Source organism: Fistularia commersonii, chromosome 5 (genome assembly GCF_037954325.1).
Source record: "Fistularia commersonii isolate RoL2024-O1a breed Wild chromosome 5, RoL_Fcom_v1.0, whole genome shotgun sequence".
NCBI classification, from domain to species: domain Eukaryota; kingdom Metazoa; phylum Chordata; class Actinopteri; order Syngnathiformes; family Fistulariidae; genus Fistularia; species Fistularia commersonii.
Genome location: NC_141288.1, coordinates 12,405,252 through 12,432,590, shown reverse-complemented (window position 1 = coordinate 12,432,590; position 27,339 = coordinate 12,405,252). Strand labels below are relative to the sequence as shown.

Below are 27,339 nucleotides of genomic sequence, written 5' to 3'. Positions count from 1 at the left end.
GTTCATGCCATGAAACAGTAACTGACGTGTTGTGGGGGCATTAGACAGACATTTTGATAGTTTCAAGAAAAAAAAAACATCAGGTAGGCATGATTCGCAGTCCATATTTAAAGACGGTTTCTGATTAAATTTCATTGGGGGTCTTCTGGTTTTCTGGTTTTCCTTCCATAGTCCAGAAGCATGACGGAAGTACATTGAAGACTCCCAATTGTCCATTTCTTTGTATAAGAGTGTGGTTGACTGAATAGTATGTCTCTATATGAGTCTACCCTGCCTCTCAGCCAATGCCAGCTGGATTGTAGTAGTACGTAGAGAATTAACAAATCGTGTAAAATCCTGACCCAAGTGAACTGCTGCCTACCATTCTGATCTTTGACTTTTCCAGAAGGGGAAGAAAGAAAGAAATGAATAGGGTTACGGATCAATACAACTGCTGACCTAATACCATTTGTTTTCATTAAATATATGTTCATGTTTGTAAATGAGTCACTTACGGGGACTATCCAGGTTGATCAGTGATCAATCAGTCTAATGATCTCCATAGGTATAAATGAAGTTCTGCTAGGACCAGACTATGGAGGGTCTTAATATGTAAGAAGAATGGTCTTTTCCTTAAGTAATTAGTCAGTATGTGGATTCAGAATGATTTCATGCCTGCAGTGGCAGGCATGAAAGTGGCAACATTTGAATGAAGTCTTCGCAATTGATTGTTTCAGCATTAACGCTGCAACCTTGCCATGTGCAATAGTCCAGTTGTAAGTTGCGCCATGTCAAATAAACAAGTAAGTCAAACAACATGCTCACTTGGGAGGTTTCTGATTTTTCATGACTATATGCAAGATTGTTCAAACTGATGGCATTATGAATGTTATTTATTTGAACATACAGTTGGATTTTGGTGAAGGGATGCATTTCATTAGTCTAATATATACTGTGATCAAAGAAGGCACTTCTTCTTGGTACCACAACATGAAGCAACCACTAGCTTCAGCTGTGATTGGCTATTGCATCCCATAACCCTGTGAGTTTCAGAGGATGGTGAGACAGAGATTATTGTTTATTGGACCTCCTCATCATGGATTTCTAAGAGGGACATGTGTCTTGATTTAGTTTTCCATATCTGTATGTTTTAAACATATTGTACTGTAGGTTTAGGTCATGGTTGACTCACGTTTGGTTTTGGCAAAAGTTTTACGCCGGATGCCCTTCCTGACGCAACTCTCTGCATTGATCCGGGCTTTAGGGAGACACTTCTTCATGCCCTCCCAAGGCAGGCTTTGGGAGACACAGGCCCAGTGCCGCCCTGAGGCTGCATTTAGGCAATGACAAAAAGACAGGAGGCAGAACAAGAGGTTGCAGAGATGAAGATGTTGAGGTTCTCTTTGGGAGTGACCAGGATGGATAGGATCAGGAATGAGTCTATCAAAGGAACAGCACATGTTAGATGTTTTGGAGAGAAGGTCAGAGAAGTCAGACTTAGATGGTTCAGTCATGTACAAAGGAGGAATAGAGAATATATTGGTAGACGGATGCTGGAATTGGAGCTGCCAGGCAAGAGGTCTCAAGGAAGACTAAAGAGAAGATTTATGGACATAGTGAGAGAGGATATGAAGGTAGTGGGTGTGAAAGAGGGGGATACAGAGAATAGGGTTAGATGGAGAAGGTTGATTCACTGTGGCGACCCCTGAAGGGAAAAGCTGAAAGAAGAAGTACTGTTGGTTACTGCTGGTTGATTTTGACTGTCTAGAGAAAGGGAAAGTATAAGGTGATCTATACAAAATAAAAAAAAACTTAGAATATTAATTTTCCTCATTTACTGTAATAATCATAGCTCCAAAGTGTTTAAGGTACAAGCTCCTGTTGGTCCCTAAATATCGCACATTCTGACCAGCACTCTTTCTCTGTGTGGATAGATATAGAAACAGTTTCACAACACAACACTTCTATAGGGGGAACAAGCTCATTCTAGACAGGGAAAATATTGAATGAATGAATATTTCAGGACTCTTCGGGCAAAGGAGCTGACAGGCTGGCTGATTATGCCTCCTTTGCTGCCTGCTGTAATAATGGACTGTTTATATGAAGGTCTTAGGCCAATAGTTCCTTTGTACTGGTGCCAGTAGGCTCATACAGAAATTTATAGGACAAAGACAGGAAGAAGAAATCCTTTATTGTAGTTCTGCACTGTAATCAGTTGGCATCTACTTGTTCAGAAATATGATAGATGAGTAGGCAGGAACGTTGATATTTGAAAATAGGACATCCCACATGAAGTCGAAGTGCACAATTAAGATGAAACGTCATACCAAGTAAAAAAAAAAGGACTGCACTCAAACAAACTAAACACATTTTGTATGTGCTAATTCTACAATTTTGACCTGATGATATGCAGTGTTAAATCACTCTTCTCTCCTGACAGGTATGCAGTTGCCTGAGCACCACTAACTGTTGCTTATCATGACCATGGAGACGTCATCTGAGTCGCAGCAGGAGCCAGAGAAAACTTTGGTGAGTCACAACACATCTGAGTACAGTTTGACTGAAAATTGTCCTAAATCTTTTGAACTCCTCATCAACTTAAGTCATATGAAGTCAGTCACATCCAGTAACTATCCCCTCCATTTAGCTCCTAGGATTTTGCTCCTCTGTCATATGGGGCAGTGCCTGCTTTTGCAGTCAGCATGAGAACAGTTACATTTTCAGATCAGCAGTGTGATAACTACACAGGCCATCACTCTCACAAACAATGACATGCAAAAAGGATTGTTTTGCAGTCAAGCCGAAAGGCCTTCGCCATTTCTTTTGAGTGGGAGTTTTAATAACTCTCATCTCATCTCTTATTACTTATGCAAGTTTTTTTTTCACCTGCCTTCTTCAGAACTTATTCAAGGGGTTGCATAATTAGACTGCTGGTGGAAAAAAAAATAGTTTGAGCTACATTTGCATAATAACTATCTCTTTCAAATACATTCTGTTGGAGAATCAATTTTTTTATGAGTTTGTATCCTTCAGCCATTTAGCAGCGGATTCTCTAAGACACAGTTTTATCCCTTGATCAACCATGATGAAGAACTGCAGAAAGCATCAGACTATGGAGTGTATTGTGTTGCCGGCAACTGCCGCCTTTTGCTGAAGGGCCTCGCAGTAGACTCACAACTTGTGATGAAAATTCTCTGGGAAGTATGCCAGGTGTTTGCTGTGTCCCTCCGCATGATAAAATCCTCAAAGACAGGAAATACTTTAAGAAGGGTGATGGGACCTTTCTGGCCTCCACATTGCTTTTCATTACTGGAGTTTGATTATCTTATGCAGTCCTAGTGTGAGGCGGACATAGCCAGGATAGAACTGCCTGTAGCTGTCATAATTTCTTGCAGATCAACAACTGTTTCCGACAACCTGCAAACCCCCTAACCTCTGCTACCAGTCATTTTGTTGTCATTCACATTGTATATACTGTAACGAGAGGCCTGTTCAGGCTATGCAGGGGTGAAATAGCAGACACACTCAGTTGTTATGTACTTCAACAACAGTAGCTTAGATGTAAGAGGGGATCTGTGACTGAGACATCCGACCTTGGTAATCTGAGGAGAAGTGAATAACACAGCATGTATCTGCCATGGCTATGAAGGGATGAAGGGCCCCATGGCAAGGCAGGGCATTCACCAAAGAAAGGTCCAAGTCTTTTTTTCCCTCAAGAAATGAAAATATAACATCTCTTTGCAGAATTAATATGGCTTCTATTTCCATGTTAGGCAGCTATACTATCTGGAAAAAAAGGCTTCGTACCAAATGCTGATATGACATGTAAATACCTTACAATGCATTGTGAGTAACCTTTAAACCCTGCCAGCACTATAAAATTCTATAATCAACTGACAATGGTTCAGTTGGAGTAGTGAACATGAGAGCCACATTACAGCATAACACAGGGAGCAATTGGAACATAGGTTGAAGGTGGACAGTCCTGATTAACGCTAAAATGTGTCTCAGACAGTTGACGACAGCAACTAAAAGAGAAAACACATGCTCCTTTTTATGGAATATACCATTGGCATGTTAAGTGCAATAGCTTACATCAGGTATTTCTAACAACGTTTTGGGAAGGCCAGTTTGAATGACATAGTTGATAAACCTATACAGTACAAGATAAGGGGATCTGTAGATGGAAAAGAAATATGCAAAACCTGACAGTCGTTTGTATTTTTGTTAGGTAGTGCTACTATCCATTATGTGGGAATCATCAGAATACCAGATTTTCAGCAATACTAATAAAACATATTTTCAAAGGTAGACCTGCATAATATGCATCAGTCCTCAAGGTAACTCACTGCATTGAAACACTCATGCTCAGCCTCAAATTCAACTTGCCTCTGAAAATGAATTTCTCCTTTGTAAAGCCAATTTGAGGAACAAACTTTCAGCTTTGGCGTAACATAATCTGATAAAGAAGAGCAACAAGCAGCAGCAACAGAAAAGTGACAGCAAGGTTTTACAAGCATCTGTACATCAGCAGTTCAACTTAAGGAGTTGTTGAAAAAGGCAAACTGATAACACATACCACCACAGCAAAGAAAGACAAATAAACTGGAAAAGCACAGTCAACACAGCTTTAGTTTGGCCACCTTCTTGAAAATATGTGCAAATAAGAGTCTGAAACAACTTTGAGAAGATTTGGCAACATGAACCTTAGATGATGTGGGTGTAGTTGCTGATTTTATCATTCAGGAAATTGAACATAAGCAGAGAAACTGTCTATCGGCAGGATTTGTTTAGTCCTTCCCTGACAGAAAATCAGTCATCAGCTGGTCTCAGGCAGTCCAGTGGGCTGTTGATTTGAGGCCTGTAATCAAGATGGTATGGATTTATTGACACTGGGATGAAATAGACTGGGCATTACATAGATTGCATCATTTATCAGGAGATGTATGTGCTTCTCCTAAAAAACCTGCTATTACAGAGTTTACTGTTAGATTGGAGCTGATAGGGACTGCAAAAATAGTGACCTTTTGTCAAGTAATGCCGGGTTTACACCTTACGATTTGTTGAGAATTTTTGGGGAGTTTTACTGGAATCGCAGCATGCTCCCATCATCTCAATCATTAAGTGTAAGTGGTAGTCTTGCTGTCGTAGCTCAGTCTTTGCCTAGTCTTGGGGCTAACAAGGCCTGTTATCGCAAGTCTTGTGTTATGTCACATGTCTGAATCAACAACCAATAGATGAGCTCCAACAAAACCAGAAACAGGAAACCTGGTACCAGCATGATGAAGCATGAATGCCGTGCTGGACAGTGTCTTATACTTTATGTGATTTTGTGGACAGACCCTGAAGGTGCTCCTCTTTAGAATGGGTATACAAAAGTTTTGGAATTTATTAATCCCGTCTGTCAATCTGGGTATTTGGCCGACGTGTTTTTATAGTGTAGAATGTTTTTGTACTGCTACCAATTTCCGAAATTGTGAAATTCCGAAATTCCCAGTTTTATATGGTTTTTCCCTCCAAAGGACCAATTTACAGGATTTTCTCGGGATCAAATAAAAGGGAACTTTATTCATTGTGTTTTGGATACTGTGACTGGTGGTTGTGCTGCCCTCAAAGTTAAATATACATGAATACATCAGCTGCTTTATTCGTCCTTATTTTACTTGATAACATTGTCATTCGTTGACTGAATTGCGCTCAGCAGGAGTCTCCTGCCTGCAGCTGAGCTTTTTAGTCCAATTAAAATGGCTCTTGTTCATCGCCTTGAGATTTACTTTTCTCATTGTAATAACTGTGTGATTATTACTTTTTTAGTATTTTCAAGGTTCATGATAGCAACTCCTCACTTGGTTTACTTCCTCTGTAACCACATGACAACACTTCTTAGTCTAGCGTCAGATCATTCCTATCTCTAACCCTGTGATCCCATGATGTGGATTATTGCTATCTCTCATCAGACGAAGGCACTATCTGATTCAATTGCTATTTTGTGGTGTGTTAAGAAAACATCTTTTGGTCTGATGAGAAAATCCAATTTGCTAGCATCATGGTAGCAAATTATCTGTTTGGTTTTTTTGGTTTTTTGTTTTTTTCTGCCAAGGACCTCCGTACATGTCAATTATGGTTTTCAAAGCTTTAGCTCTATAGGTACAATTCAACTTGAGTTTTTTCAACCTTCAGATACGCTGCTGCCTCTACCATTTTAGATAATGATGGTCTGGGCTAATTTGTTTATAATGACCTTTAAAGATGATGAATTTTATCCCTGGGAAGCCCTCAAAGATAAAGTTGATAGGGGCACTATTTTTTAGTAAATTGTGTTAAACATTTGTTGTCACTCTTTAAGAAACACATACTCTGGCCATCAGCAAAACCTGGGAGAAGCAGCACTAAAGCTTTTTTCACTTGCTTTGATTTTGAAAGACAAGATAATTAAAAAAAGGGGAAAACTAGGTCCAATGTTTGTCTTCTTCATGAGGGTCTTCTGAGCCACACTTTGCCTAGTCCCTCACCTGGGGCCTCTGCCTTGGTTGACCCTTCCAGGGGCTTATACCCCCCCAAAAACATAGCTCCCAGGATCACTGGGACGTACAAACCCCTCCACCACGGTAACGTGGCTGCTATATGCTAGAGTCATTTACCCTTCTTCTTCTTCTTCTCCTCTCTCACACCAAATACCTTCATGTCCTCTCACTACGTCTACAAATCTTCTCTTTGGTCTTCCTCGAGACCTCCTGCCTGGCAGCTCCAATTCCAGCATCTGTCTACCAATATATTCACTCTCCCTTCTCTGTACATAACCAAACCATCTCAGTCTGGCTTCTCTAACCTTCTCTCCCAATACATCTAACATGTGCTGTTCCTCTGATAGACTCATTCCTGATCCTATCCATCCTGGTCACTCCCAAAGAGAACCTCAACATTTCGATCTCTCTAGATTGTCCTCAACCTGTTCTCTGCTCTCACTGCAGATCACAATGTCATCTGCAAACAAAAGAGTCATTTACTCCACAGAGTGATTAAATTGGTCAAGCTGGTTAATGGAAACAGTTGCAGAGGATTGTTAAAATTTGCTTTATTGAGCACATGATAAGGTAGCTGAGTGCCTTCATTATACTTGTGTCATCCTCTTGGATGATTTTCCATGTTGGTTTGTGAGATGAGCTTGGTGGCTTTGGTTTATTGGTGCAGAAGAGCCTCAGTCAACAAGAGCACGAGTCAGAGCCTCGTGGATAGATACAGTGGCATCCTCAAGGGAGTACACTGAGCAGAAAATGCTCCAATAATTGCCTCAATACACAAGGTTGTGATTGTGGCCTTCATTTTTGACATTTATTTAAGTAATTACTGTTTTTAATTATTTGTTCCCTTTTTGTTTGCTTTTACAGTTGTGTACTGCTTTAATTGTTTCTGTGTCAAGTGATGCTGGTTTGAAAAGCTTTAAAAATGGTTTGTATTGTTTTACTTCTGAGTTGATTCATGATGAAACTGACTGAAGGTTATGTGTGTTAAAGAATAAGTGAGAGAGTGAGAGAGAGAGAGAGACAGAGAGACAGAGGGAGAGACTCACATGCTTGTTCTCATGCCTTGTCTCCACCCGTCAATGTTCAGTGCATTTGTGACAGCTCTGAGCACAGCAGCTTGTCGTCCCAAGTTTATTTCGACCAAGATCTGGTAGCAGTAACAAGCTGACCTCCTTCAACATGGTATGCAGTTCCTTTATCTCTGAGGGAATCTTAGCACTGTCTGATCTCAGAAGGGAAATACTGGTGGGTGTGTGTCAGACTGAGTGGCTGATAGAAGTCAGGGTGATAAATTTTGTGTACAGTTGCTTTTAAAGATTTTACCATACTATAGCATCTATGCATGTTCATAGCCTCTGCAGTTTGGTCTTCCAAATTAATTTTGTCATGCATAGTAAGGTATGTTTGTTCTCCAGGCTGGTTTACATGACACTTGAACATCATCTAGTCTCCTCTTCCTTCCCTGGTTTTTCCAGAAAATGAAGAAAGGCTTTGTGTACAGTTAACACAGATCATGCTCTTTCTGTTAGCACAGTGAAGAGCTATGTCCTTCAAGTAACTTTCCAGTGCTCATTGCATGTATCTGTATCGTGGAGGCTGCTGCGGGCTGATGAACAGAGTATTGATTCAGTTGAGCTTATTGAAAGAGAGGGAGATTCTGCTACAGGAACTAAGACATTATAAAAACTTTGTAGTTCATTGATAATCCTCCACTAAATGTATAAATAGATAAGAAATTTATTTTTGAATTATAAAAGATGGCAAAACAAACTGTCTTTTACAAAAAATGTCCCTGCTGTTTTAGTCTTACAGATAAAATACGGTGACAGACAGTACCCTTTGAACTGCAATTTTCCCATGAGAGAAATAACTGGGACATACCTAGAGATAAAACAAGTGTAACTGTTGAAAGTATAACTGTTATTGGGACCAGCACTTCTTTTCAATGTAGAGTTTGGGTGCAGGGGGAAAAGTCGGAAGAAAAAAAGAAAAAAGTTTGTTCCAATATTATGACTTGACTTGTGGTACCTTGATGAAATTTTCTATTATTCCAGTAGCAGTAAACATACAGTCAAGTGTTATACATATTGTTGTCCAAATCTTTTGAATGGTCTCATGTAAAAGCCAGACTTAAAATAGGAAAGAGCATAATATATATATATAATGAACTTTAATATTTTCTGTGATCAACTGATTTTTAAAGGACAAATAGTTATTGCTGTATCAATCCTAACTGCTCCAAAAGATGGTAGTTCATATAGAACCAAATATTTGGTGCACAGCCATTATACAAAGTGTTTCTGGAGATACTTGTTTTGATATTGTGGTTTTCCTAAAGCAATTTGGTATTGCTAATATTCCAAGTTTTTGATCATACTTAATACGTACATACATACATAAATAGTTGAAGTTCTCTACTCAAACAATGTGGTGTCAATAGATTATTGGTGTGAAAATGGAGGGGGAAATTCAAAATTGATATTATGCCTTGAACCTCCAAGGACCAAATTGCTCTCATGTTGCCTATGTAGTAACAAATTACAACTGCTATGACTTACTCTGTCGTTGGTAGTGTTGCAGACAATCAATCTGATTTTGAATTTGCTGATCTGATCTGCCAGTGAGCTTGATGCAAAGAATTTAAAGAAAGTGTATAAGCAACTCATATAATTTCACTTGGCGTAGACTTTTACTGTCATTTTAGCCATGGTTTGTGATAAAGAAAAAAAGGAAGGGATGTTAAATACTGCCAATTTAAAAATATTTATTCATTTGTTTGTTTGTTTGTTTGGCAGCATGGTGTTGTAGTGGTCCACAATTCCACCTCACAGCAAGGTTCCTGGTTTGATTCTTACCGGGAACCTTTCTGTGTGTGCCTGTTCTCATGTCTGTGTGGGATTCCTCTTGGTTCTTTGGTTTTCTCCTACATTCTGAAAAAGAAGGCGTTAAGTTGAAGCCTATAACACCTCTGCTATTGGATGCAGAGTAAATGAATGAGCGTGTGATTTTTATTTTATTTGTGTCCTACACCTATCTCTTTCTAAGGTAGCCTGCCCTTTGATGATAATAATAGCTAAAATATAGCTCTCTATATATAATAACAATAATAATCATAATTATCACTATTATCATCATTATCATTATCATATTATGGTCGTTTCTTGACATTTCTGATTCTCTGCTGTATCAGGTGAATAGCCAATAGTCTATCACCTCATTGTTGAACCCATCTCTGGCTTTGCTTAAAAAATGTGGAATTTTTTAGTTCTTTTTCTTACCTCAGGTTCCTAGACTTTAAAGTTTGTTTTCAAATGCTGTGCATAAACACAGTCATAGAAATGTATTGTATTTTATCATTATAATGTAATTTTAGATTTGGTGTCAAACCTAATGCAATCAAATTACTGGAAATATTTAATTCTGAAACACCTTCTCTGAAGAAGAAACACACTTTCCCTCAACCCCCAAACTGGAGTCTCTTGCTGGGATGAAACCAAGCCGCCACCCTGTGTGAGCCCTCCCACCCCACCTGAAGCCCAGTGTGTTGAAATGTTGTCTCATGAAATGCTGTCTGCAGCCTGTGTGAGGTCAAACTGAAGTCCCTCTTCCTGTCTAATGAAAGATAAAAACCTAGCCTGGATCTGGATTTGTGAACAGACTACTGTCCAATGTGCCTTTTCTTTGCTTCCTGCTTGCACATGACTTGAAAGTTCATTGTGGCTTTTATGAGACATTGAGATTGAGGGTTTTATTTGCAAGTGAAAGACTTATCTGTATAGATGTTCTTTGCTGAGATTTCCCTTCTTTCTCTATCCACTCTTATCCAGAGAAGTTCGATACTTATTTTTATTGCCGATGTGTACCACTAAATTAATCATCCCTAAAGTTCAGGCTGTAAACACAGCCATTACATTCCATGCATTGCCAATGAATCACTGTAATTGTGTTTGGCCTCAAAAAGGTAGGACAACAGTATCCTAATTATAAAACTGAGAAAAACCTTTATTATATCTGTTAGCATAACAACATTTAACACGTTTTAAATTTGTAGTGTAAAGACAGTACAATCAAAAGTTAATGTCTGACCATATGAACGCAAATTGTGTGCAATTTCAAACAACAAAAGACTACTATGTCTGTTCATGTTTTTGGACTCTGGGGCCACTGGAGAGGTGAGGAGCACAGCGGTTCTTATTTGATTTTAGCTCAACTGACAGGTCAGGTTTCTGGATAGCACTGATGATGCAACTAGATTGAGGAAGGAAGTGTGACTCGATAAGTCCTGGCTTTCTGACAGATTTACAATCTCACCGCTGTACTAAACGGAGTGTTTATTGCCTTGGCTGAGGTTTTACTCTGGATAGTTGCTACTGTGATAAGACCACATGCTGTGCTGAACTCTGTTATTTCACACTCGACTAGTGGTGTGTGGTGTGTGTGGTGAGGTCAGTTTGGCGTTTGGTGGATGCAGCTTGTGGCAGCTTAACAAATATGTTATAAATGGCTGTTAAGTATATTGGAAGGCTTCCAGGCTATCCGTGTGATGTTTGTTATGGTTTTCCATACAGTATGTGAATATGAAATATGTGAAATGTATAGCATTAGATCAGTCTGTCATTTGATCATTCTTAAAAAAAAAACCTAAAGCAATTAAAGAAAGCAGCCCAGTGGTAGATTTAAAGAAGCATTTTGAGCATTTTCACACCTGACTTGTCTAGTCAGGTTGAGTCAGTCTATGGTTTCTCCCCATGCAGCAGTGTATTTGGGTAGGTGTGAAAACAACTTTTACACTTGGTGGCAGATAAAAACAACCAGACGAGGACCCTGTCGAGGTGATGCTCTCAATTCGAGCTGACCACCAAGCAAACTCTTCATGAAGAAATAGCAAAAATGTAATGTATCAAAAAAGTAGGAATATGCCTGCTTTCTTAAGCAGATCAGACTTTGTTGAGCAAAGGGAGAATCATGTGTTTGTAAGTTTGGTTTGCTCTGGATGAAATAAAAAAAATGAAATACAGGTATTAATACATCCCTTATATGCAGTTAGAATATCAGATCTATGGAAATTTTTGTTATGTTATTAGCGGTGAGAGAGCCTGCAAAGGGCTGAGTCACCTGAAACATTTTCACTGGTTAGCAGGATGGTTAGCAGGAATTGTTCGATACTATTTTTATGCTTTGAGCAGAAAATGCTGGAATAAATGATTTTCAGAACCAGTGTGGGAGAGGTTTGAAGAGTTTGACTGAAGAATTTAAAGTAAAAACAAAATGTTGAAATGTGGACGTGTAGCAACAACATAGCATGGTAATCAAACATGCAGTACATAAACAATTCAAAGAATAATACATATTTGACATTTTATAACACATCTAGTAGATTCAGCCAGTGAGAACTGTTCCTTTTTGCACTTGAGGTCAAAGCTTCTCATTGTGACTTGTGTCAGCATCACTCTCACTGTATCATGACACAAGTTGTCAGTACAGTGGGTGGCAGTGGGGATCCATTCATGATGAGATGAAGGGTTTCTTTTGCTGTAGCCAGCTGACGTTCTTCCTATCTTGTTTTGATGTCAATAGCTTTCATGCAACAAAGCTTAAACAGAATTCAGTCTCCCATGTGAGCTTGTGATGATTTTGCCTCATTTATAAGCAGAAAGCAGTTTTTGAATGACTAAGTAATGGTTGGTATATGTAACTGGTATAATTCAGCATATTTCAAGTGTACACGTGACATGCAAAGAGAATGAAAGCACACAGTTTCATGTGCCATGGTTTTCTTGGTTTTAAACCCACCACTTGCAGATAATCAAGTGATGTTGAAAACTTTGACTTTCACTGAACATGATTGGAAATTGTAGGTAGATAATAGTCCATATAAACATAGAGACATTCAATCCCACAACCCAAGCTAGTCATTACCTCTAGAAACTCACAGCTTTTAGCCTGTGAGTCTCAACACAGCTGATTAATCCAGGGTTATGTACACTTTCCAATCAACTTAAGTGGCTGCTCACTCACCTGCAGTGCAGATGCCCCAAAACGCCCTTTGACAGGTTCACTGTTGTGCATTAAAATGATGACTGACAGTTTGAGTTCATTCATCCTGAGCTCAATAGTCATCAAAACTTCGTAATGGATCTAGATATGTTACAGAAGTATCAGAACTCATCCATACGGCACCATGCACTGACCCTCACTACCACCAGCAAAAGAGCAGGGATATTTAAAAGGAATATTGACAAAAGCTCACACCAACAAAGCTCAACAGTCTCAGATCAGTAATGTTGTAGTTCTGGGGTACTGTGGTCTGTTGATTTAATCTTTTTATATTTCTCCTCCATCTGTTGAAGCAGGGAAAGAGTGAAATATTTACAACTGCAGAGGGGAGCTAAAAAGTACCACCGAAAACTAAATGGAAAACTAAATGGGAAAGCTTACAAATACCAAAGACTGTATGAAGACTGTCTTTGTAGCCATTTGCCACCTAGGGGCTGTTTCCAATATAGGTTTATGACAGTAATGGATTCAAGCAAGGCTAGAGCTACAAATCCAAATCCAATATTTATCAGGAATATGATGTATTTTATTTCTGGTGGTCGTCTTATATTTGCTTAATAATTTCTCTCAGTTCTAAGGTATTAGTTATTCATGCTTATTCATTTTCCTCTTAGAATGTCAGGTCAACCACTGTGAAATGTAGCGCCCGTTGACACACTAGGAAATCTGTACCTTGATAATACATGGTAGTTCATGAAGTATCTAGGCATTTGTGAGTCCAAGCTGAGTAAATACTAAATAGTGCCCTTCAGATACTGAAAAAAGGGAAAAAAAAAGATTGTAGTTGTCATGTCCTCCTTCCCAGCTTCTAAATAGAAAGTGGGTCAAAGATGTGCTGCGAGTGATGTTTAGACGTTATGTAATATGTAGTATTTCATACTGCGTAAGCACTCCTCATCTTTTCTGGGGCAGAACAGGCATGCTGCTTTTGAATCTTTGGAGGGGATTTGGGAACCTTTCTGCTTTTGCATGCTAAATGAAAGAACTGATCTTGTTTGAATATTCATTTTTTTTATCTTCTATGAATATGTATGATTATTTTTGCTGTCACTTTGACTAATTTATACAGTTTTGTAGTGATTTGATGAATGGGAGTAGCAGTAGGTGATTTCCTGTATTAGGGCACTGGGGGTCTCTAGAGGCACATGAGCAGTTGTGCAAATTAAACCGAAGTTTCAGAACAAATGAGTCACTGGAGAAACTAGAAATGGGAGACGAAATAGAAAGACAGTTCCACACAGAGGCTGTTCCTTGATTGATAAGTTTGCTGTTTAATCATAGCAATTAGTGTGCAGGACACCAAATTGCTAAAATCAGATGCTTCATGAAGGTGAATTTACTTAATTGTGTTGTGGCACTGAACTGAATGACAAAACTTTGAACATTCTCTCATTGGTTGTTCCCTTTAACCCTAAACGGGGTACAGTAATGTAACTCTTAACAGTTTCTGAAGGTGCAAGAAATTATATAAAAGTGCTTTGACAATGGCAACAGAAATTATTTGTGTACAGCCCTGGGCATTTCAGTGCCATTACATTATGTGCCTGCCTCACAGAGAAGATTTCAATTTAATTTTAGATACACAGCAGACTAAAGTTTGCTGAGCCTACTGTACTGCAACAATGCCATATACAGGAAAGTATTTTGACAAATTTGCCCCTTCACAGCCTCATGGGTGCACAATGATTTTTTTAAATACAATACTAATTAACATCAATCCAGTTTTTCAACATTGTACATTTTGTCTTGTTAAATCGAAAAGGCAACATTAAAGCATCAGAGTAGTATCCAGCTTTTGGACGCTTAAAATCTCTCCATTCCTGGTAAAAACTTAAGGCTGAATAAAGGCTATACAGTATGTACTTCTGAACACTGAGATAGTGTTTTCCCTTTAAATCCATAGTTAGAATCAGCAACTGATGCTAGCCAGCTTGCTGCTTGTTGGTCCAGCTGAATTGGCTTTAGGATTGTTGTTTTTATGTGTGTCCTTGGTAGTGTCAGCATTGTCTTTGTTGACACAGGGATTTGACCATATTTAAAATAAATAAATATGTATATATATGTGAAATTTGTGGATTATAATTAATATCCATTCATTTATAATCATGTAATCATGTTTAATTTTGTGGGGCCAAAAAGACTCATGACACAAGGCGATATATTCCACTTTAACATTTGTTGATCAAAAGTAAAGATCAAATAACTGTGCAGACTGCAAGATATAAATAAGATATACAAATAAAGCGTTGCAGCCACAACACATTTGCCAACCACACTTTTACTTTATTTTCTTTATTCAAACAAATTCCCATATTAATGTTGCCCTCTTTTATCCAGTTGCTTTGCTTCAGTGAAATAAAAAATACCTCCTCCAAAGTGTGCAAACTACTTATGTTGGTCAATTGTCCTGTCTTTGGTGTTTTTGTACTTGAAACCCCATTGAGAGAGCATTATGTTGTTTTGAGTTGTCTTGATTGAGTTAGTTCTGCTACAAAATAGCGTTGGAGTATTAATCTCCGCTAGCGAGTGGAATTGTGAAAGTTTGAGTGATTGTGATTGAGCCCTACGCACAAGTTGATTGTGTTTAAAGATGTAATGTTAAGTAGTTTGTGTGTGTGTGTGTGTGTGTGTGTGTGTGTGTGTGTGTGTGTGTGTGTGTGTGTGTGTGTGTGTGTGTGTGTGTGTGTGTGTGTGTGTGTGTGTGTGTGTGTGTGTGTGTGTGTGTGTGTGTGTGTGTGTGTGTGTGTGTGTATTCTCTTGACTGCTGTTGTTGCGATTTCTCTTTATAATGTGCCCCTCCCTCAACACTGAGCAACTACTATGCCAGTATTTTTCAAAATAATTGTGCCATTTACATCATATCATAGCCTTTTTAATATTTCTTTATCCCGGTTAAGTTCCAGAAATAAAAATAGCCTCTGATTTAACAAAAAGGCCCCGATCAATTTTCAACCGACTGTGGAAACTCCAGCTGCTGGATCGCTCGATCAAATACACAGAGATAATGTTGCTTGATTCGTCAGGATGGTCAAGTCAGTTATACTGACTGATTGAAATGATCAAATGGTGAGTAATTTATTTATAGTTATGCATTACGAGTTGATTTTCGATATTAGTAACCATAATGCACCTCTTCACATAATCACTAATTGTGAATTAGAGCTGAGGAACATTTTTATAGCTATGGCTGCTCATTTCAGTGGAAAGGAACTGGATTTATTAGATGATTATGGAGTGTACCTTCTACAGGGGAAATATTGTTGTTGCTCTCTCAGGGTTAGATGTACATTTAGACAGTTATGTTACTGCACAGCCAATTTGTAATGCAATACTCCATATGCTTGGGATTTTGAATCTGCTGCTGGTTGGCAAGAAGAGGGGCACTTCTGCTGTATGTTCTGCTCCCCCCTCATCAATGCCTTGCCCCCCCAGCAGTAGCTTCTATGGACAGCTACCCCCCCATTCTCCTCAAACCTGGATGAAACCACTACCTGCCCCAACCAGAACCACCTCTTACTCAACATCATCAAAGACCATGGAGGTGGTTGTGGACTTCTGGAAGAATTGGTGGAGACAGGTACCAATCACCATCCAGGGTGAAGAGGTAGAGATAGTGGACTCCTACAAGTACCTTGGGGTCCACATTAACAATAAACTGGACTGGTCACACAACACTGATGCACTCTACAGGAAGGGTCAGAGCAGGATGTTCTTCCTGAGGAGAATAAGGTTGTTTGGAGTCTTTAGTGGGCTCCTGAAGACCTTCTACCAGTCTCTGTTAGCCAGCACACTCTCCTTCGCTTTAGAATGCTGGTGGGACAGTGCCAGGTCTGGTGAAGTCAGCAGGCTCCACAAGATACTGTGGAAAGCCTGCTCGCTGGTGGGACGGAACCTGGACCATCTTCAATCGCTGGCAGTGGGGAGGGTGAAGGACAAACTGGGAGCTATTCTGGACAATCCTTTCCACCCCCTGCACAACAAGTTGTGGCCGATGGGCAGCTCTTTCAGCCAACGCTTCATCCCATCCCAGTGCATAACTGAAAGCTTCAGACGCTCCCTTGTGCCCATGGCCATCAGACTTTATAACAACAGTCTGGATGGCACCCAACTCTGACCAGCCTGAGGTGCATTAGTGCTAACACAACTTCACTACCATACCCCATTCACTATCTTGCCCATTCACATGCCTATTTTTGTTTATTTATTTTATTCTTGCCATTGCTATTGTCACTGTATTTATATCGTCATTTAGTTTTGGTTGTATATTTTTTATCCTTACTGTTTCATTCTGTTGTCCATTCTTATCCCTGATGTTGTTGCTGCTGCTGTTCTCCTTGCTGTCTGGTTTATTCATGGATGTCTTTGCTATTTACTGTCTTCTAACCGTCTTTCTATTTAAATTTATATTGAGATTTGTTTTTGACACTATAACTTACACTGCTATTATAAAAGAATTTCCCCTATAGGGATCAATAAAATTTATCTTGTCTTAGAACCAAGCTTTTTGATTTAAAATGAGAAATAAGAATGCTGAATGTGACTACAACTTTGAAACTTTCATTGTCAATATCTAAAAATGCATGCATATGGAAATATTTGGCTTATCTGCAGGTAGAAGCACTGTTATTACTTAAAAAACATTGCTTTGTAAAATGTATTGATGGAGCTATCGGCATTCTTCTTTGGCTTCCTGTGTAACTTGATTATTATACTCTTTCATCAACACCAAGGTTATTCACTGCTGTTTGTCTGTGTTAATTTCCTCCTCACCCTTACAATCTCATCTAAGTAATGAAGTGTCACTTATCATCAGGTAAGATGGGCAGGCTTGCAGTAAAAGGCCACACACCCCAGGCTTACCTGTCAGTTTTGTAGATGTCATGTGACAACCGCCATGAGTTTATATCTTGATGAACTTGGCACAGAATATTACTTTGGCAAGTCGGCTGTTTGAAATTAAGCTGGGTGTAATATATTGGGGCCGTATGAAATGCAGGCATCGTTGAAAATATTTGTTTTTGTTTCTACCTGTCAAAACAGAACATTCCTTGGCCGACAATCTCATTAATGTTGACTTCATTTGACAAAACTCCAAATGAAACAGTATCAGTGAGGGAGCCATCGCAATAACTCAGCCTTGGATCTGCCACATCTAGAAAATGAAACTGTCAACATTAATGTTGGCAATGTCTCCTGCTTTGACAAATCAAAATGTCCACCGCAGGAAGAGTTTGTCAAGGAATCCTCTCAGTCTTCTCAGTGTTTCACTAAACAAAGGGAGTGGCCTTAGTGAAAGCAAAGACTACAAGCTCAGCCAAGATTAAACTGGAAAACCACTCTTCTGAGGCTGTACCAGAAAGCTTTGTTAATTGACCTCTGACGTTCTGTGACAGTTTTCTAATCCCTTCCCTTATTGTTCTAAGAAGCTCTTGCAGTCGATTATCCTCTGAGCCAGTGGTTCTAAGGGTCCTAACCAATCAGAATTTAGAAACTTGCTTTCTCCTTCCTGATTAACCGTGCAATATCCAATCAGTGGGATTGTTTTCTTTGTCTTTCTCCCAGAGCTTCCCGTAGTTGTGTTTGGTCTGCATGAGGATTAGAGGAACCTGACTGTGACCTCCAGTTTCCAGCTCTGCATCTGAACATATTGCTTTCCACTTCTCTCATATGGCTATTTCAGACACATTTTTAACAGCAGCCCTCTTCAAGATAAGAGACCCGGAAGCTTCTGTTTGCTGCTGATGTTGTTTTTGAAGAGTACAAAATAGTCAGAGCAGGCTAACTGCACAGGGGCCTGTGAAGTTGTTGTTTGTCCAGCTGTCAATTGTTGCTGTATGTCAAGTTCAACACCAAGCCAGTCAGATGTGGATAATGCATATTTTGAGGTCAAATAAGTCAAATATTCAAAAACTTTTTTTTACATTTATGTTAGTGTTCAGTTTATCTGTCCGTTTGTATCAACCATCTCCCCATCGACCCTCATCTGTTCTCAGTTTTGTCAAGTTGTGTCCTTTGTTAGGATTTTGGTTCAACTAATGTCTATTTTTTCTTTTGTTTTCTTTTTTGTTTGTCTCTTGTCTCATTTTTGTTTGTTTGTTTTTGTTTTGGTCCTGTTTGGCTGCGGCTTCTCCTGCCACTGCTGCTGCTGCCCACTCTCGCCAACCCTGCTGCACGCAAATCCACCCCTGCCAACATCTGGTCAACAACACATGGCGGATGCCCTCTCTCTAATCTTTATTCAAAACGTCTGACACACTCAATCTGTCACTCTCATACTCCTTCTTTTTTACCTTCTGTACTGTTATTTTTTCTCCTCCCTCTTGTACTTTTTCTTTTCTTCTGTCTCTACCCTTCTCCCCTGCTAGCACCATGCAGAGTTGAGAGAGCAACATGCCAGCTCCGGTAAGCCAGTGACCTTTCAGAGGAAGAACTAAGGGTTATGCTAATAGTCAGGGGAAGGGCCAGGGCTAGTGCTAGAACCAGAATGGGATACAAATGTATTACAAATAAATCTGTCTATGATTTTCCACTTTATATATGGGTTTCCATATATTTTGGTGTGTATTTAGGACTTTGCAGTGGTACAAAAAGGAAGGTTAATGTATACTTTGCTAGCCCCTTGATTTCCACTGCAAAAGTCCTGCTGTCAGCACCTAATGCTGCTTATGACTTTCTATGTAGCTGCATTTTTTAGGTTTATTAAACTTTCTGCTTGCTGCCCCCTTTAACATTGATTTTCACTGATATAAGAAGTAATGTGACCTCTCCATCCGAGCACATTTGGGGAACTTACACATATATGTGACAACACAGCACTGAAACCAGGTGACAAAAGCTTCAATATCAATTCAATTTAATTTTTTTATTAAATGTTTGTTGACTGACTGAAACACTCAATCAAGGGCAGAGTCAGAGAAATCCCTACCAATAAGCGTAATATAATTTTAAAAACACTGGTAACAAAAAAACGGTGACAAAATGTTACCATGGCGATATTCAGACATGAGACTTAGTTTTTCTATTATTGTTCTGTTACTGTTAACAACAGTAAAACTGATATATAGCTCTTAATGTTTACTGATGTCTGAAAGAAAATAGTCCTTTTGATCTGTTGCACTTGATTGCTTTGCCAAGTGAGCAAATTTATCCATTTGTCTTTATGTTCAAAAATTGTGAGCTGTATTTGAAATGTGATTGCTGAAGTAGTTTTGCATTCGATTTGACAGGAATCCTTATTGTTGCTGAAATATCAACAAACAATGCTTAAACAATGTAAATGTAGACGTAGTGGTAGAATTCATCAATTCCCAAATGCGTCATTATGAGAAGAAAATGTGTGATGATTTTCCATTGATGTGGCACAGCCCTTGACGCTGCCTGGAAATATGTCTAAACCCCCTTCTGTGTCCTTCCCTCACAATCTGTCTCCATCTTAGTCAACTTGTCACGTCCTCTCCTCTTTGTTTCTCTTTGCAGCTGCTGTAGTGTGCAGGGATGATACCATTCTTCTGACCCCAGGCAGGATGAGCCAGCGCCAGGTCAAAGAACGGGACAAGGACAGGGAGAAGGAGGCAGGCCTCCAAACACCCAGCAGGGAACACATAGCCACACCCTCTACCCTTAGCCCTGGGGTCAGCTACAGCCACGGTAAGACTGCAAATCACAGGTTAGAATAAGTGGAAGACGGGCTCATTTTGGTGAAAATATGTTTTCTGGGTCAGCTTTGGTTGGTGCTTGGTGGGAAAATTTCTCAGAACTATAATATCATCCAAATTCTTAAGATACGAGTTGAATGTTTAGCCGTTTCCTGTTTTTGGTCCTAACAGGGTATCTTTGTCATGTGACAAAGAAGATAAAAATAGAAACCAAGGAACCAAGTCAAAGATCTTTGTAAATGGTGATGTAAAGTTTGATAAATACGAGAAGTTAAATTATTTCATTGCTCCTGGTGAACACGCTTGGAGGGGTAGCGATGTTATCCTCCCAGTGTCTGATGAAAACCTGTGCTGCTCAGTTTTGCAGCTCCATCATTTTGGGGGGCCATCTGAATTTGGTTGTTATTTTTGTTGATATTTTTCGTTCAATAAACCCTTGATCCATGATACATAATCATGGTGCTTGGGCTCCCAACTCATAAATGGGAAAAAAAAAATCAGAGACTTTTGTTTAGGTTTAGACTTAGCTTGCATGCAACTATACCATTGTCTTTGGTCAGAGCGCCCTCTTGTGGTTATTTTTTCTTATTTTTCTATCGTTGTTGTGCTTTTACCTTAATTTCAGCGTTCTGGAGGGTTGTATGTTTTTGGCAGTCTGGATGAATTTTGTTTTAAAGCAGTACGTGCAAACATGATTCATATTTAGCAGTACATGAAGCTAATTGTATACCGGCAAAGCAGCATTAAAGTGTGTAATTACTGAGACACCAAGCCCTTATAACATCTTTTCTTACCTGCAACCTTCACTCTGTGCTAAAAATGGCAAGGACAGAATGGGATCACTGCTGGTTGTAAGTCAGCCTAGATTCTAGGTAATGATTAACGTCACTCTCCAGTTTGTAGGACTGATTAAGGCTGCTCTTAAAATCATAAAGACACTAGGTGTCTCCCTAAGCATTTCCAATTCAGTCTACTTCCACATCCCCTAGTGCAAACAGTTTGGAGGCAATGTAAATGTTTGTTTTTTTTTCTGTCTAAATGATTGTAAAACTAAGTTGTTTTTTCCAAGTTTTCAATTGCCAGACCTTTAGCCTGCTTCCCCCACTAGGGGGAGTATTTGTTTTAGGAATTACAATAATTAATAATCTCTCTGGATTTATATTCACTTGGAGCAGAACAATCACAGTAAACTATCGCAGACAATTTTCATTGTCGTTTCAGATGTGTGTATATTTATGTGTGTGGTTCGTCTCCAGTGAGCAGTACAATGAACTGGTCTGTGATATTATATATTGTGAATTCGTGTCACATTTCTGCTTGTCTGCATGCATCATAGCAGTGAAGAATTTCTATCAAGATATCCAGACCCTTTAGCCGCATGATGACGGTTGTTGCAGTGACAGAATGTGTTCTGAATAGAAGAAGACTGGAGGAGCTGTGTGAAAATTCACACCTAAGGTGTTAATATCCGTAATTAATTTTTCCTGTGTTAGTTTTTAATTTAAATACTTGACGTAGTTCACTAAATAACAAATAATTTCTAAATTAGGATTTTCAGAGGTTTACATAAGACACCATTTAATTGCACCCCAACCCCGCCCCGATTTGCCAGGTATAATTGCATTGTGACTGAATGAAGTATATCACCTTTGGCAGACTAACTGAATGACTTGATTTAGTCAAAAAAGTAATCAGGTTGTTGATGATTTGCAATCTAAAGGGTCCCTTTGGAAAAACTTAAGGACTTTTCAAGTACACCAGTAATAGCAGTGTATAAATTAAGCTATTGAGGAACACACCAATTATATTCATCATTTGATTTATCTGAAACACACAGTGTGTTCTGTACACTGTCTACCTCCCACCACAGTCCCAGATCAGATGTATATTCTGTGCTTGATATGTTCTTAAAGACATTAATAGTAGGTCTTTTTTGTTGTTCTAGATTGAATGGTACAAATTTGATGTCGATCAGTTTCAGTTTTTCATTGCTGATAATTATGGCCCAAAGGGCATTCATTTGCCAGTAGTGTGTTTTTGTTTCAGAGAATGCTAATAAAAAATAAGAATTGGTAGTCTGCGGGTAAAGATATTTTTCTATTGGCCTGCTGATTGCAGGCCTCAGCTGAAAATCAAATGTTTTTACAGCCATGGGAATTTTACTGGAAAGGAAATTTTGACTGTTCGAAAATATTGTATTTTTTTTAAATGCCACTGACTCCAATTGTTTTTTGAACATGGAACTGTGGCAAAGGCTGAACCTAGACTAGCCGTTAAATGGTCATGTAAAACCATGCTGGCTGAAGAAAATAAAGAACAGACTCCAGGCTGCAAGCTTTTCTAACCTATATTAGACTGATGTGCTTCTTCAGTAGATGTTGATAACTTGTTTTGAATTTTTGAGCTGCTTTCACTTTAGACTCTTTCTAACTCTTTAACTCTTTTTTTTTTCACTTTCACTCTTTTATTAAATGTTTAAACTGCAGTGTTTTGGGTAATCTGTTTGGATGTGTTTTATTGTCATTGTAACTTCTCTGACTCAAACATAAAAGATGAGGTTCATTCTGTGCTGACCAGGTGAGGCAAATTTTCTTGATGACTCAGCAGAAAAAAAAACCAATCCCAGAAAGTTGTTTTACAGGACTTGCGAAATTGCTGTGAAAATGTAAATACAAGAGGCTAATAGAAAGCAAGGCGGTAGAAGAGCAAGAGAGCAGCCAGGGTCAGTATGGATTTAAGCTCAGCCTCAGGGATTATTCCCTGTCAAACGGGGTTAACATGGTCGGGGGCTGGTCTTATCTGCACCTGCAGCCACTGCCGATCCAGCATTCCTTCTCCCGTTTGCACCCTCATCCAATGAGTGGCTGAGCCCTTTGAGGCCTGAAGGGACAAGGCTTGACAGTTTAGATATGCTCTATACACCAGGACAGGGTGGAAAAGGAAGACAGTGTACTATGATGGAGCATATCCTGGCCTCAGCGACTGGTGTCTGCTCGGAGGGCCCGGGGATTGTCCGGATTGACGGTGTAAGGATTTAAAGCTAGCATGTTTTGAGCATGATTGTAGAGATTAGACCACTATCAACACTTGACCTTGGGACATTTTGTTTGAAGTGCTTTTTTTTTCTTAACCTGGCACAAAGCAAGGTACAGTATGAAGTGGCACTATGTGATACGGTGGCGTTTGTGAGTGTTTGATCTACAGTGAGTGCAGAATGACTTCTGTTTTGTCCTAGTTGTACCTGCTCTCTTGAAATCCTACCCCTTCTATTATTGTGCTCTTTAGCGTTTCAGCTTGTACTGCATGTTCACGTTGAGTGTGCATATTTATTTATTTTTACATAAATGGGGTCTCATGAGGATAGAATGAATTACAACAACATGGCGTGAATTTTATTTTCCAAAGTCATCAAGCAGACAGGAAAAGCTTTCTGAAAATGCTGAATTGTTGGTCAGTACAGGGTGGAATGAAGATGTCTGTTGGGCAGTTTTCAAAAAGCTTCTTTGTTCCAGAGCTAATCTAAGGCTTATAGGGTTTCCTTGCAGCCTTTACATAAGACTGGAGAAGTTGAACTGCCTGTGACCTTTTGTTTGCAATCTATATTTCTTGCAATGGGGGTATCAGATGAATTTTAGCTGACATCCTTTCAGCTCCTTGTGTAACTCTGTTCATTTGCCAAACAAAATGATTTTCTGTTTTTTGTAGCATTTCAAATGGATGAATATTTATATCAGTTTGGGGTTATTATTTCCTTTTTAAACATCTTCACAGTGTGCGATCAGACTATAGAATATCTTTCATTTTTTGTAACAACAAATCTTGTATCATTTTGCCACTTAATGTACATTCAAGGCTTGAACAAATCTCTCAGGGTTCAACCTACCCCTATTCTGATCTGTGGAGTATAGCTTGCCCCATGTCTGACACACGTGGGACACAAAATATTTAGTAAATATTTAGTAAAGAAGACATGAGAAACTCCATCATACTACAAAATCTCTGGTTGTTCCATCAGAATTTTTTTTTTTAATAAAGTAGTTCTTAAATCTTTCTGTATGCATGTTAGAAAAATCACTATTTTATTTTTACCTGTTAGTGAAAGGATTGTGTAATAATATAGTGTCAAATTGGAGGAGAGATTATTTAAGCTATCCCCGAAGGCCAAACCCCAACTGTGAAAGGTGTTGCACTTTCCAAGAATCAATAAAAAAAGAAAATCGTTCAGTCCTGAATCTAGAGAAAAGCTTCCAAAATGGCCCAGATTTTTACTAATCTTAGCAAAGGTTTCCCAAGGGCCTCTCTAATGCATTTGAGAATTTGACTTTTCATCTGATCACAGGTTAATTAGGCTTGGGTGTGAAGTCAAAGTTGTTGGGGTTTTTTTTGTACCGCTGAAATGAAAGGATAAAAAGACAGGTCAGCAATCATGAAGATGAAGATGCTAGGGGACTATGGAAAGAACAAAAACAACAGAGCACAGAATATACCTCCCAGATTAGATTGGAATGACAAGGCCCTTTTCCAAACCTATTTATTAGATTTATAACTATTTTTAATTCCAGGTTTTGTTTATGGAGTCATTTTTCCGGTGTCACTACCATCACTTTGTCATGATGATGGTTGATATTTTCCTTGGCCATCCTTATTAACAATAAATAAGGTTTCCACTTGTCTTTTTTGAAAATGTTGTCATAGCATTGATGCAATCTCTTCAAAACTGAATGTATTTGCTCCCTTTTAGAAAATCTAAATACCAAATATGTAATCAGGTTTGAATTTGGAAAGTTTATCATCAGCCTTGCTCTCATGCTTAGACTTGCCACTTTGTAAACTGAAGATTGTGGTAATTATATTTAACCCATATTGCTAGTCAGGATTCGTTCAGTGATCAGAGATTGAAATAAACAGATTCCACATATATTGGATCCACAAACCATACATTTAATGTCTGATTTGAAACTGGATTTTTGACTGATAATTGGTTTTGAAATCTAGCACAGTGAAATATGACTTAAATCCTCATTTAATACAGCAGTACCTAGTAAATATATTTGTAGTAAAACTGCAATATGATGACAAAATGGACAGATAAAGCAATTGCTCAATTACATCAATGGTTATATTTCTCATATTGGTTCGTCCATTCCAACGGGCGAGCAGTATTGATGCTGAATTGCAACTTGAGCTTCTGCCAAGCAGGAACCAATACACAGCTATTTAAGTCCACTACATCAGCTTCTTGTAATTTTTACCAAATTTGGCAGACTTTACTGTTGTAACACTACCAACAGTGAGAAGAACATGGCTACTATCTTTGCCAAATACTCCCTCAATTTTTAACCGATAGAAATTGGCGTCAGAAAAGTGCATTGAAAATTATATTCATCTTCTGCAGCTAATACAAGGAATTTTTGAAAACCATGGATGTCATAGGCTTACCACCCCCTAGAACTGCATTGAAATAAGGTTTAACAATTGTGACATGTCCCTTTTAATCCAAAGTAAAAAGTAAAAAGTAGAGAGAAGATTGGTCAGATAGATGAGAAAGATGAAATGTGGAACATGAGGGCTATTTTCAAGCAAAGATGCAGCTCTCCTACCCATCCGGAGAAGAGGGAGTAGGAGGGGCTCAGCTTATTCGTTATTAAGTACTTACAGGCTGCTGCTTTCATACACTCTCACAGAGCAGAGATTGTGTGTGTATGTGTGTGCGAGAGGGAGAAAGGGAACAGTCGTCTGAAGCAACTGTAAAGGAAAGCAGCATTCTACTGTCTGAATGCCGCTATCTGAGCTACTCTGCTCTCTATATGATTCTTTATGTGTGTGTGTGTGTGTGTTTATGTGCGTTTGTGCGTGCGTTGCTTTATTCGCTGGACCCACTAGCAGCACGGGACGGATCGGACTGTTTCCCCAACTCCCCTTTCACCCTCCATCCTTGAGTTTTCTTTCCAACCCCTACATCTCTCCCTCCCTCCACCTACCGAGGGATCACCCACTGGCCTGATGATGAAGGAGGAGGGTCTGCTGAGTCGTCGCCGTTTCTCCACGTGCGGTGGCACAGCATCGTTGCGACCTCCACATCCGGATGGACGCAAACTCATCCGCAATGCCTCCTTTGGGGGCTACAATGAGTTGTCACCCATTTCACTGCCAGGTGGGTGCATTAGATTGTGGACACTGTCTTTGTGGGCTGCAGTATTGGACATCATAGGTCTCCCATTAGTCAGAGTTTTAGTTTATCTGTCTAAATCACTCATAGATGAATTAGTGATGTTGTGTTGTGTTCGTCATTTATCGACACCTGCTGATTCATCAGTAGCGTGCTCTGTTACATTTTACAGAGGTTGGCTGGAGGTGGGCAATTCTCAAGGGTATAGTTTGTTTGATGTCTTATGGATCAGGAGTTTGGTTGTTGGAGATTTTGACTTTCCACCTTGCTCTGGTATCTTTTTTGCAAATAGTGAATTAAAAGCAAACGATTTATCAGTCTACGAAAACCTCAAGCTCTCTATCTGCTTTTTGAAGGCATATCCACAACCATAGCGAGACCTTCGTCTTGCAGGTCCGTTTTGGAAGTAGAACATTATGATATTTGCTTCCACAATAGATCCACTTCCATTCCTGGCATGAAAATCCACAACTGGTACTTTTAAACTTGGCATTCAGGCTTGTTAGAAAGTGGTCCTTTGCAGATTTCTGATGCTGAGTGTCATGGCGAGGATGTACGAACGTCTCCTCTGACTATCCTATGAAGCCCATTTTTGTGTTATTGTCAATGCAAAGTAGGAGCATGAAGCACCGCTGCAGTCTGTTAAAAACACCCGATAACGCAAATTGATTTTCCTGGATCTTGTGAAAAACATCTCGGTCTTCCAGACATGAACTTGGCTTGTACTTTGATCTCTTATCTGACATTGTAACATTTGTTTTATCAAAAAGCAATGCCAAACAGCTGACCTACACGTATAACAAACAGTATTAAGACTCGTAGACAGTACTTCACCCACTCCAACCTCTTACACTGTTTCGTAAACTAAATGGTATATTAAAATGAGCCACTTCTTCAGAGTATTGGGTGGATAAGGTTGATTATTGGAATGTTTCTGGAGCCAATTTGTTCATAC

The 27,339-nt window shown here is 39.2% G+C and overlaps 1 protein-coding gene across 9 annotated transcripts in view; it reads left to right on the top strand.

The window, feature by feature from the left end:
• The window catches only part of osbpl8 (oxysterol binding protein-like 8), an 83,020-nt gene that overhangs the window by 20,640 nt on the left and 35,041 nt on the right, over nucleotides 1–27,339 (top strand). For 4 of the 9 annotated variants that reach the window (XM_086146856.1, XM_086146852.1, XM_086146853.1 and 1 more), the window contains 3 exons: nucleotides 2,420–2,508; nucleotides 18,926–18,962; nucleotides 20,037–20,207. In XM_086146856.1, the coding sequence (XP_086002982.1) occupies nucleotides 2,458–2,508; nucleotides 18,926–18,962; nucleotides 20,037–20,207 (259 nt within the window). In that variant the 5' untranslated portion in view covers nucleotides 2,420–2,457. Of the gene's footprint in view, nucleotides 1–2,419; nucleotides 2,509–18,925; nucleotides 18,963–20,036; nucleotides 20,208–23,155; nucleotides 23,242–26,227; nucleotides 26,370–27,339 lie in introns of those variants that run through there. The other 5 variants (XM_086146861.1, XM_086146859.1, XM_086146860.1 and 2 more) reach the window with 2 other exon arrangements.